This window comes from Clupea harengus, chromosome 19 (genome assembly GCF_900700415.2).
Source record: "Clupea harengus chromosome 19, Ch_v2.0.2, whole genome shotgun sequence".
Lineage (NCBI taxonomy): Eukaryota > Metazoa > Chordata > Actinopteri > Clupeiformes > Clupeidae > Clupea > Clupea harengus.
This window is the reverse complement of record NC_045170.1, coordinates 7168032-7181060: the sequence shown is the minus strand read 5'-3', so window position 1 is coordinate 7181060 and position 13029 is coordinate 7168032. Positions and strand designations below refer to the sequence as shown.

Sequence of the window (13029 nt, the reverse complement as noted above, 5' to 3'; positions counted from 1 at the left end):
GTGTGTTCTAACTGTGTAGAAGAGTGTGTGTCTATCTCTCCCTGTGGCTGTTGTGAGAGATCTGTGTGTGCCTATTAGCAGTAGATGTGTGTTAAATGTGAGGAGCATGGCACTGTGCTTTGGGATGTGTGTGTCTGTGTGAGGGTGTGTGTTTTGGGATGTGAGTGAGTAACAAACAACACAATGTTAAAGTAACAAGTCCAAGGCTCTGTGGAGATAGGCCCCCTCTTATCATGAGCTCATCACGTGTCACACATACAGTCCTATTGTGTCCGTGAAATATAGTACATGTGGATACTGACATATGCAAAAACTAGGTTTGGCTGGTTTCTATCAAGACTAGAGGTGTGTGTGTGTGTGTGTGTGTGTGTGTGTGTGTGTGTGTGTGTGTGTGTGTGTGTGTGTGTGTGTGTGTGTGTGAGAGAGAGAGAGAGAGAGAGCAAAATGTGTGTTCAAGGAGGGCTGGATGTGTGGGCTCTCTGCGTGTATGTATCGTTGGGAGAAGCTGGATGTCAAATTATGGGGTGTGTGCTAAATAATGTGTGTGTGTGCGCAGATGTATAGGCAATGTATGTCACATGGTGGCACATGTGTGTGTGTGTGTGTGTCCTGCAGATGTATAGGCTGTGTATGTCACATGGTTCCCTATCTGCCGTAGGGAAACCCCCATAGTCCTGACATGTTCCTCGTGTTACTTATTAGAGAGGGGAGCTTGTACGCACCATAACGTATGTTACATGCATAAGAACTCAGGGACCAAAAGGGAACAGCATATCTTTTAAAACGTACGCACAGGATAAAGAAATTGACTAAACACATTGATTTGTAAAACACATTTATCAAAGTGTGTATGTGTGTGTTTGTGTGTGAGAGAGAGAGTGTGAAGGGAGGCAAAGTGTGTGTGTGTGTGTGTCATGGGAGGGTTGGATGTGTGGGCTCTCTGTGTGTATGTATCTGTCAGTTGGGAGAAGCTGTATGTCAAATTATGGGGTGTGTGTGTTAAATAATGAGTGTGTGTGAAAGGCCGTGTGCTAAATAATCAGTGTGTGTGTGTGTGCTAGATCTGTGGCATGTGTTAGGATCTGTTAGTGGTGTTACTTAAGTAATGCACTGTGTGTGTGTGTGTGTGTGTGTGTGTGTGTGTGTGTGTGTGTGTGTGTGTGTGCATGGAAGGCTGTGTGCTAAATAATCAGTGTGTGTGTGTGTGTGTGTGTGCTAGATCTGTGGCATGTGTTAGGATCTGTTAGTAGTTTTACTTAAGTAATGCACTGTGTGTGTGTGTGCATGGAAGGCTGTGTGTTCAATAATGAATGTGTGTGTGTGTGTGTGTGTGTGTGTGTGTGTGTGTGTGTGTGTGTGTGTGTGTGTGTGCAGGCAGGGCTGGGTGTGTGGCCTGTGTTTGGACGTGTCGGTGGTGAGTCTGCAGGGCACTTTTGAAGGGGGATTCTGTATGAGCGCTCAGGACCAGAAGGTGGGACATTCCTAATGCTGTTCAGCTACACACACTGGGTCATCTCACCTTAACACACACTGGGTCATCTCACCTTAACACACACTGGGTCATCTCACCTTAACACACACTGGGTCATCTCACCTTAACACACACTGGGTCATCTCACCTTAACACACACTGGATCATCTCACCTTAACACACACTGGGTCATCTCACCTTAACACACACTGGATCATCTCACCCTAACACACACTGGATCATCTCACCCTAACACACACTGGATCATCTCACCTTAACACACACTGGATCATCTCACCTTAACACACACTCGTTTTCACTCCCTCTCTCACCTTAATCTCACCTTTTCTCTCACGTTCACACTTGTTGGCCTCACCTTCTTCGCTGTTTTTATTTTCACATTCCCATACATTCAGCTCGTTCAAGTCTGCGCTCGTTAAGCTCATTAAAGTCTGCGCTCGTTAAGCTTGTTCAAGTCTGCACTCGTTAAGCTTGTTAAAGTCTGCACTCGTTTTTTTCCCAACTTCTTCGTATTAGATTCCCCTCCTTTGAATCCACCCTGGGTCTGCATGGTCCTGATCCTGGTCCTGGTATTAACTAATCATTAATCAATATTACTTCCGTGGAAACGGGTCGTTTTTTTCCATTCCGGTCAGGTGTCTAAATGAATCATTAATTGATATTACCTCTGTGGAAACAAATGAACCAGTCATTAATTAGTATTACTTCCTGGTATACCGATCGTCTACCGACAGTCTCCTCATTGGGTTCATCACTAGTGTCCTCATCAGTCTGCACACTCTCTGTGAGTCACAGTCTCTCAACACTTCGCACAGAATTACAGATTTACAAATGACATTTCATGACAAATGCACAAGCAAAGTATGAGGTATTTTTACAACTTATAAAGTATACATACAGTGGGGAAAATAAGTATTTGAACCCCTGCCGATTTCGCAAGTTTGGCCACTTGCAAAGAAATGTGTGATCTATAGTTGTAATAGTAGGTGTATTTTAACAGTGAGAAACAGAATATCAACAAAAAAATCCGGAAAACTGCATTTTATAACATTCATGACTTAATTTGCATTTGATGCAGAAAAAAGGAATTTGAACCCCTAGCAAAACATGACTTAGTACTTGGTGGAATAACCCTTGTTGGCAAGCACAGACGTCAGACCTTTCTTGTAGTTAGTCACCAGGTTTACACACATCTCAGGAGGGATTCTGGTCCACTCCTCTTTGCAGATCCTCTCCAAATCCTTAAGATTGCGTTTTCAATGGGAGGGAATGAGGGAATGAGGCCCCATCCATAGTCCCTTCGATGCAGTGGAGTCGTTCTGTACCCTTGGCAGAGAAACAGCCCCAAAGCATAATGTTTCCACCTCCATGCTTGACGGTGGGGATGGTGTTCTTGGGGTCATATTCAGCATTCTTCCCCCTCCAAACGTGGCAAGTCGAGTTGATGCCAAAGAGCTTGATTTTGGTCTCATCTGACCACATCCTGTCTCCTAATCCTCCTTAGAATCATTCAAGTGTTCATTGGCAAACTTCAGACGGCCCCCTTGAGCAGGGGGACCTTGCGAGTGCTGCAGTACTTCAAACCATTACGGCGTAGTGTGTTGCCAATGGTTTCTTGGTGACTGTGGTCCCAGCTGCCTTGAGATCATTCACATGCTCCCCCTGTGTAGTTCTGAGGTTATTCTGCACCTTTCGGATGATCACCGATACCGCATGAGGGGATATCTTGCATGGAGCCCCAGACCTAGAGCGATTGACAGTTGTTTGGTGTTGCTTCCAATTATGAATAATCGCACCAATAGTTGTCTGCTTCTCACCAAGCTGCTTGCCGATGGTTTTGTAACCCATTCCAGCCTTGTGCAGGTCTACAATCTTATCTCTGACGTCCTTGGTCAACTCTTTGGTCTTGCCCATGGTGGTGAGGTTGAAGGTGTGAAGTATGATTCTTTGGACAGGTTTCTTTTATACACGTCACCAGTTGAGATCAGGTGTACCTTGTTAGGCCTAATGAGGACTAATCTGTGTGCTTCTTGGGCACATAACTGGTCATTGGGAGCCAGAATTCTTGCTGTTTGCTTGGGGGTTCAAATACTTATTTTCTGCATCAAATACAAATAAAGTCATAAATGTTATAACATTTGTTTGTTGATATTCTATTTCTCACTGTTAAAATACACCTACTATTACAATTATAGATCACACATTTCTTTGCAAGTGGCCAAACTTGCGAAATCGGCAGGGGTTCAAATACTTATTTTCCCCACTGTATGTACAAATATACATTCATTTGTGCAAATCATAGGACGTTTATTCAAATTAGAACTTCTCAGTCACAAGTAAGGAGTTCTGTGTTTGTGGATGGAAAAAAAACACATTTGTAAATCGTTGCCTATTTGTGGAATCATGGCACATGGATTCTGAGCCATTACTCTCTCCATAGCCCTCGTTCTTTTAATGCGTCTGACATCTTGTTTTTTTTCTCTGCCTGCTCTGGCTTCCTAGACTCATCCCCATCTGAAGCTGCACCCGCTCTCTAACTGTTCTGTCTGCTGCACTAATGTTTTAATGTGTGTCAGAGGGATTCCAACCAGAACTAATGGCTTATGATTCATACATATTCATTATTCTATTAATATTATAATATGAATGATTCTATTCATATTATAATATGAATTATTTTATTCTATTTTTAATTCATGTCTTATTATTTTAAATTACCACCAGTCTTACTACTATGCTGCACTAGTTTTTTAAGTGTTTTTATGTTTGTTTGTTTGTTTTCTAAGTGCCCTCCACACTAGTGTGTTGTTTTGTGTGTCTCCCTGCTATGCTGCTCTCTGCTTTAACTGATTCACTGAAATATGAGTTCATGCTGAATTCAATTTGTGCCAAATAGACATCAGACTTATTATTATGCCACATTCGTTATGTGCCAAATAGACCTATGATCATATACTGCTTTCTTTGTATTCATTCTTAATGTGTGTGTTTTTAACAAAAATATAAGTATATGTTCTTTATGTGTTTATTTTTAACTGAGAAATTAGTATATATTGTTCTTTATTTGTGTGGTTTTATTATATATATACAGTGTATATATATATTGTGTGTGTGTGTGTGTGTGTGTGTGTGTGTGTGTGTGTGTGTGTGTGTGTGTGTGTGTGTGTGTGTGTGTGTTGTGTGTTTTTAACAGAGATGTGAGTACGTACTGCTTTCCCTGTGTTGCAGTAAATACAGGCCTGCTCTTTTCATGACAAATCAGGTAAGTGTGATCAATGCACACACATATACACACACACACACACACACACACACACACACACACATACACATACATAAACACACACACATATACACACACACAAACATCACACACACATATATACACACACACACACACACACACACACACACACACACACAAACATCAGTAACTAGTTTGAGATCAGACTGTCTGTAATGTAAATATTGATGGTCGTAGCCATGGTGGATGGGAATTGTTGGGTAGAGAGATGTCATTGATGTTCCTTGTACTCCAAATTGGGTTGAAACTGTATCGGTGTTCCCTGTAGTCATCCGTGTTCCCTGTCATCATTGGTGTTCCTTGTCCAGCTGCCAAGTTCTTGTTCGTCTGCCGTTACGAACATCCCGTTTATTCGCGGCCGGTTGCTGCAGAAACTACCGCCTCCGTACCGCACCCCCACTGAGTTTGTGTCCGACATCTGGATCCTGCTAGATCTCCTGCTCAAGAGGGCAAAGGTCAGCATTCATATTCGCAGATATTCGATACATGTATTTACACAGGTATTTCTCACTTTCACTCATAAACACAGACATTCACTTAATTTCACGCACAAACATAAACACACACACGCACACACACACAAACATAACACACATAAGTAATAATTCAGCTTCTACATACATGAGAGCAAACCGTAAATGGTGAAACTCTCCTTCTCTCTCTCATCCCCCTCTCTCTCTCTCTCTCTCTCTCTCAGTGGAAGGCTGAGTGGGAGAAACAGCTGAAAGCTCTGCGGGTCATCTTCTCCCAGAGGCTGCAGCGAGCCTTCAGTCACACCCTCCACCCATCTGTCCTGCGCAACCCCTTCCGCCAGAGGCCAGGCAGAACGAGAGGGAAGGAGAGAGGGACGGAGAGAGGGACGGAAAGAGGGAAGGAGAGAGGGACGGAAAGAGGGAAGGAGAGAGTGGCGGAAAGAGGGAAGGAGAGAGTGGCGGAAAGAGGGAAGGAGAGGGGGGCGGACCGAGGGAAGGAGAGAGGGATGGAGAGAGGGGTGGAAAGAGGGAAGGAGAGAGGGATGGAGAGAGGGAAGGAGAGAGCGGTGGAAAAAGGGAAGGAGAGAGGGATTGAGAGAGGGGCGGACCGAGGGTTGGAGAGAAGGAAAGAGAGAGGGGCGGAAAGAGGAAGGAGAGAGGGATGGAGAGAGGGCCGGACAGAGGGATGGAGAGAGGGGCGGAAAGAGGGAAGGAGAGAGGGATGGACAGAGGGAAGGAGAGAGGGGCGGAAAGAGGGAAGGAGAGGGGTGGAGGGAAAGCGAGAAGACGTAAAAAACAGAAGAAACAGAGGGCTGGTAGGACAGAGGGTGAGCGGACGCAGGCGCAGAAGCAGTCGGAGTCCCAGAAGCAGACCATGCAGTCCGGTGAGGCAGACTCTGCCAGGGCTAGTGGGTCGTCACCAGTGCTTCAGGTTACGCTCCTGGAGAACTTCACCAGCCTGGTCCAGATGAGCGCTGTGATGAGGCTTCAAACACACACTTAGGGGTCTCCCATATGGGCTACACACACACTCCTGCTTCACACAGACTGCAAATACATACATGAAGTTAATATAAGATGTTTGTGTTTGTTTGAGAAGGCCTTTGTTCCAGTGTGCCTTTTTTCTGATCTCTGTTTTGTGTAAATAGTTGGGTTTGTTTATACTGAAGTTGAATTAAAAGGTGTTTTTTTGCAAAAGGTCTTGGGTTATCTCATTTCAGAGTGGTTTTATGAGTGCCTCTGTTAGACACACGTAGTCACTGACTCCCAAGCACTGTTGATTAACTGAAGTTGAAACTCGGGGAGTGGAAGGTGAGATATCAGAGGGACTATAAGGCTTGAGGATTGATGATGGCTCTGTGACCACTAGCAGGCCTTGGGTGTCTCACTCTCATCTAACACCATGACAACTAGCAGGGCTTGGGTATCACTCATCTAACACTATGACAACTAGCAGGGCTTGGGTATCTCACTCTCATATAACACCATGACAACTAGCAGGGCTTGGGTATCTCACTCATCTAACACCATGACAACTAGCAGGGCTTGGGTATCTCACTCATCTAACACTATGACAACTAGCAGGGCTTGGGTATCACTCATCTAACACCATGACAACTAGCAGGGCTTGGGTATCTCACTCTCATCTAACACCATGACAACTAGCAGGGCTTGGGTATCTCACTCAAGAGATGAGAGACGTGTGAATGCATATTGGACCATTCATTTTATTCATCCCGTCCATCCTGCAGGGGGCAGTAGTGGTTCAGGAGGTAGAGGAGTCATTCAGCAATCAAAAGGTAAGTGATCAAGTTCCAAGTGTCAAAGTCAGTCCCTGGTGCTCCTCTCTGCCCTGTCTGCTGCCTTTTCCCTGGCTGCTCCCTCCTCCATGGCTGCTTCCACCATGCTGAAGCCAGGTGAGCAACATGCATGCAACACACTGCACCAGTGCCCCCCCCCCCCCCCAGAGGCATGGACACTGGACCAGTGCCCCCGCCCCAGATTGTCTACAGTTCCTGTTGAAAATATGAATGAAGAAGTAAATGAATGGAATGACTTACTATAATGGCTGATTGAAAACAAAAGTTTGATTACAACAAAAATGCATTCTTCTCCTTTGCTGTGGATAGTGGAAGTGTCTGCTGAACACAGTACCATGCAAAGTTTAGGCACAGAAAGAATGGTGTAATGTCAGGGTGCTTACACAAATAATGACTTACATAGTTTTTACTTCAAATCAAATAACCTACAAAGTGCAGTAAACCAAAACCCAACAACAAATCAATACTAGGTCTGACCTCCCATTGTCTTCAAACAGCACATGCACACATGTATGCATGGGGGTGGGGTTATAGGGCAAAACCGTGACAGTGAGGGGTGGGTTTGTTTGGCTGCTGCTTAAGTCAAAACACTCATGAGTAGTTAGTCCTTTAAGAGAGTTCACATTCCTGGACACATAATGTAATTTATTACTGAGGGAATGAATTGCTTAATTAAGCAATATAGTACGAGTGTGAGTGGGGTAGGTAAGGGATATTCCCACGGGTGGTGTTTGGTAACCGTTAATTCAAAGTTCTTATAATTCCAAAAGACGTTGACAATGGAACCATTTTTTTGTTGCGGATAAAACACCCGTGGGGAATATCCCTTACCTACCCCACTATATTGCTTTTATAAAACAATTTTATAGTCAACCAATTAACATTTAAACACAAAGTTATTGATTCATTTTTTTTATTTCGCTATTGTTTATTCGCAACAGAAAAATTGTTCCATTGTCAACGTCTTTTGGAATTATAAGAACTTTGAATTAACGGTTATCGCTTAATTGTATCAACGCGCTATAGAATGTTTCATCGCGGAGTGATTTATTATTAGCTGTGAAAAGTCCGAGATGGTATGTCCTGGGGTATTCCAACTCATGGAACGTCTCTCGTCCAATCAGAAACAGCTAAATAATTCGATAGAACCCAATTGTTTTATAAACCATATGAATTATAGTTATATGCCTCTGTGTGGATCATAGAAAAGAAGAGAAGACTTTGAAGACTAGAACGTTTTGTATCACTCACTTTAAAGTAACACTATGCGAACAATTTGACACTTTTTGAGGTATGGTTTTATAGACAACTAGTTTGGGTACCATCCTCAAATTCATTTTGATAGCATATGGTCAAGAACAGATGAACACATGTGTCTTTCCCACTAGCCATCCGGGATATGCACTATGTAGGTCTGTGTTTCCTGGCTGGAACACCTTGCAAAAATGGAAGAAAAACTCTCACAGCATGACATTGCAGCTATACTGCCAAAAGACACCAGTTCGTGTGTTGGCAAGCTTCTAACGGTGTAAAATGGGCTGTTCGTGGTGTTTGCAAGGTTTTTGCATGCATTTTAAGTAGTTAGCTTGCTAGTTTTGGAACTTACTGCTGCTTTAAATGGACTTCCTGCGTCAACCTAAATACAAAATAGTAGTAACTGCTTAGCGCTGGAAAGGTTCTTTCTTCAATATTGTCGTTGTATAAAGATGGCTGTCTTGGTGGCAGTGCGTAAACGCAAGCCGTCGAATGACTACACCTTTTCCTACCTCCAGAGGGCACTAGTGATATACTTTAGCTTTCTGTCGGCGTTTGGCTCAGGAGATGTTCGGGCATGCTCTACTTCAGTGATGGGCCAGCGATGAGCCAGCGATGAGCCATCGCGCTAATGAGGTGTGAGGATCATTAAATGATAATAGCATTCCACTGCTTGACATTAGCAAATCTTTTGTATCTCTTTTCAGTTTGACGACTGCGAAGGGATCATTTAAGTCAGCTCAAAAGAAATATGCTCATGCGCCTGGACCTACCTGGTAGAACTGGAATGAATGTTAATTTTGTCCCATAAAATTTCACTAATTGCTTTGTGTCTATACAACAACACAGTATAATGTGCACAATGAATAACTGAGCTTCAGGAATTGTCAGTAAGACGTAAAAACACATTATTCAAATGTATATCCTCCTGGGAACCAAGAAAAAAAAGCGTCATCCAATTTCTCTTTTTTGCGATTTCCTTACTAGATAGGGTTAAAAAATGTCGACTACAGAGGACAAAAGTATATGGGTTGGTTCTCAGGAGGTTACTCTTGCAAATGCTTAACTGTTAACAACACTTTCATGGATATGATACATAATGGACCATTACGTGGAGTTACTCGTTTATATCTGTATTTGTGTATAAACCAAGATCCTTTTGAAAATATCAGACACGTCTGCCCCCCCACGTTGTTAATGACAAGCTACTGTTTAGCTGTTTGCATTATTCAGGGTGTAGGTAAAAATACCACCGTATCAAATTAAAAAACAATTAGGTTACTCATCCACTAAGTTGCCCATACGCAGAAATATGTGAGGCATTTCGGTCCCCTGCCTCCGGAGTGCACGACGCAGCATTTGCGAGGCGCTCAGCCCTTTCATTGGCTCATGTGTCTGTCGATCGACAATGAGGGCCCGCCCACCCTAGTATATATGTGCGGTGCCTTCTTCTCCTCTCTCCAGCGTCTGATTGTTAACGAAAAGAGAACTGTCTAGCTTTCAAATGGTTGTTCAAGTGAATCAGCGAACGCGCAGCAGCAGCAAGACGATGGAAGGAAACCAGCAAAGAGCAGAAGCAAATATTTTGTTATTGGGAGCAGAAAACGTGGGGAAATCTGGTAAGCATTTCCATTCTCAGTTTCACCTCTTCAGTGTTTGTTTACGAAGCAAACCCTCTTGGCTACATAACGACTGTTTACTTGGATTGGGATACATAAACGAACCTATGGTTGATCAAATCGAATTAAATTATTCGCGTTCTCTCCACAGCACTCACAGTGAGATTCCTCACCAGAAGGTTCATTGGAGAATACGGTGATATAGGTGAGTTAAGGTTTTTTTTATACACTTCAAGTATGTTCACAATGGTTGATTGACATTGTTCTGAAAATGCAACTGAACTGACCTGTTCCCCATTTTCCCTCAAACAGACTCTATATACAGCCACAGCGATAAAATTGACGGACGGGATATCGGTTTCAACATCTGGGACGCCTCATACTCCCAGGTAAGCATTACGTCAATCTTTCCATAACGTTACTCTTCTGAAGTGATTAAACACTTAATCAGACAGCCTAACTAACTGTTAGACATTCACTAGCATGTGCTGTAAGACTAAACATTTGAATAACCCAAAGTCCACGCAAAGAGTTGTTTAACTTTGAGTCTGACAAGTCTGCCGCTTCTGTTTTTAGGGTGGAGATGAGGTCGGGCACATAGGCGAGCGACAGCTCCAGTGGGCGGACGGCGTCATCATGGTCTACAGCATCTGTGACCGGGCTAGCTTCAACGTGGTGCGGCAACAGGTGCAGCGTATCCGGCAAGCCAAGAATAAACTGTCCGGCGCCGTACCTATCATCATCGTGGGCAACAAACGGGACCTCCAACACCGCCGAACCGTTTCCAGCGAGGAGGGTCGCCTGCTCGCGCTCTCCGCGGACTGCGGATTCTTCGAGATCTCCGCCGCGGAAACGTATCACGGGGTGCTGTTGGTGTTTCACGAAATGTTCGAGCTGATCCGTGAAGCAAGAGCCTTGAAGAAAGGCACCGCCGGATTCCGAGGCATAGTGAGGAGCATGTCGGCGGTGTTTGGACGCAAGCGAACGGAGTGAGACTGTCTGTCTGTTTCTGAAAAGTCCACGTTCAGTCTGGGCGACTGCTGTGAGATCTACGGCGAAAGCACTAAATCAGGGAGAGCGTCTAAGCATTCGTCCTACTGCCAGTATGGTAACACTGGGACAGATCTATGCTGTAGCATGGACGTATTGGACCCTAACTAAAGAGCCGCGTCAGAAGGTTTTTAGATCAGGGGAAAGTCATCTATTGTTATTAGATCACTGGTCCTAAGTCAGTAAGTTAAAGGAGAAACATGAAGTTGTCCACAAGCAGCATAGCTGTGCAGTGAAGTGATGCACTATGAAGGATCCAGATGAAGGTGCTTCTTAACCTCCACCTATGCAAGTGAAAATGATTGCCTACTCAAAGTGACTCGGCTCGCATCCATCCACTAGGATCCTAGCTAGATGGCTGTTCTCTCTCTGTCTCATTTGGGTGTCCAATTATGTGATCAAATGAGTCTAATGCCTTTCTTATATGAATACACAGCTTGAGTTCTGTTTATGTTTAATCCAGTGGCGATGTAAACCATGTTTAGGATTACATTCCAGACGAGTTCCGTGTAAGGCTGTTGTAACGCCTAGGCAGAAATGCATTCTAACACATATCAAACCTCACTGGCTATATATATATATGCTCAGTGGCCATGCGTCATAGCATCTGTGAGATGTAATGTCGTAGGAATGAACGTAGAGTTTGGCTCAGCCACGCTGTGTTCTGGTTTACTACAGCCTAATGTACCTGCAGTAGCTGGAAGAATCCTGCCCAGATTAGGGCCAGATGAAGCCTGACAATGTTTGAGGTTCATTGGTCACCTGGGCGGAACATTTGACCTGCTGGGATGGTCTGTTCTAAACTGATCTGATTTGGTTTGGATTTCTTTAATCTGCTGTTAATTTGAAGTTTATATGATCTGTGATTTTATAAACATGACAGCTGTATTATTTTGACTATTTCTCTTTTCAAGGTGAAGATGATGTTTATTCTACTGTTTATATTGCCAGAGAGATTATTTCTGTACATAGTATTTATAGTGTTGAGGTCTTTATGTAAATATTACAATTTTGTAATAAAACAACAAAACAATTCAATCTGCCTTCTTTCAAATTGCTTCCCTGATAAGCAGGACTCACTTTCAGCTTACTGAGAGTGTGTTTGAGGGCCTAAACAACAGCTGACTATGGAAAGGATCCAGATCATATCCAAATCATATCATGTCCAGAGTTAGTCCAGAGTATATCCAGAGTTAGTCCAGATTATATCATAGTCCAGATCATATCCAAAATTTGTCTAGATTATATCCAAAATGAGTCCAGATTATAACAGTCAAGATCATATAATTGTCCAGATCATATCCAAAATGTGTCCAGATTATATCCAAAATGAGTCCAGATTATAACAGTCAAGATCATTTTCAGAGTTAGTCCAGATCATATCATAGTCGAGAGTTAGTCCAGATTTTATCATAGTCCAGATCATATCCCAAATTTGTCCAGATTATATCCAGAGTTAGTCCAGATAATATCCAGAGTTAGTCCAGATCATGTCCAGATCATATCCAGAGTTAGTCCAAATTAGATCATAGTCCAGTGTAAATTGTCTGGGTGTTGTCCACATCTGAGAACTCCAAGGTGACCCAGAAACCTGCCATTTTAATTGCTGTTCCATTTCAGTTGAAGTTAAATCTATTTCTTGAGAAAAAGCCATCACAGGTCCTAAAAACCACTGCTTACCAATGTTCCCTGCTGTGAAGGGTACACAGAAAAGCTGCAGAGCAAATATTCTGTGCGGATAGGAAAGATTTATTTTGCCAACAAACACAGCTAACAGTTATGAAATAACTCACAGAGGTACCAGAGGAAGTTAATGAGGGTGATGAAGTCTGCAGCCTTTCAGAAGACTCCCTGCTCTGGTAACAGCAGTCTGCTGCAACGTTGTTTGGTCGTCTCACACACCCAGGGGTGAACCTCTCTCATGACTCATCCTGCTCTCTTAAAGAGCAGACTGTCAGAGGAGTTCAGGAGGAAAAGGGTGAACTTGGAGATGAAAGGAAAAGGGACGAAAGCAAGT

At 43.4% G+C, this 13029-nt stretch overlaps 2 protein-coding genes across 5 annotated transcripts in view; both read left to right on the top strand.

Annotated features, from left to right (window-relative positions):
* LOC105906330 overlaps positions 1–5688 on the top strand; it is a 28402-nt gene extending 22714 nt beyond the window's left edge. For 2 of the 4 annotated variants that reach the window (XM_031586067.2, XM_042710604.1), the window contains 4 exons: positions 1375–1471; positions 4686–4754; positions 5105–5251; positions 5494–5688. The gene's annotated coding sequence lies outside the window, so the exon portion shown is untranslated. The remainder of the gene's footprint in view (positions 1–1374; positions 1472–4685; positions 4755–5104; positions 5252–5493) is intronic. The other 2 variants (XM_031586068.2, XM_031586069.2) reach the window with 2 other exon arrangements.
* A 3967-nt stretch (positions 5689–9655) lies between these two features.
* On the top strand, positions 9656–12117 carry zgc:64022. The gene is made up of 4 exons (XM_012834468.3): positions 9656–9962; positions 10114–10167; positions 10275–10351; positions 10539–12117. Exons 1-4 carry the CDS (start codon positions 9848–9850, stop codon positions 10953–10955), a joined length of 663 nt encoding a protein of 220 aa, XP_012689922.2. The 5' UTR covers positions 9656–9847; the 3' UTR covers positions 10956–12117.
* The last annotated feature ends 912 nt before the right edge of the window (positions 12118–13029 follow it).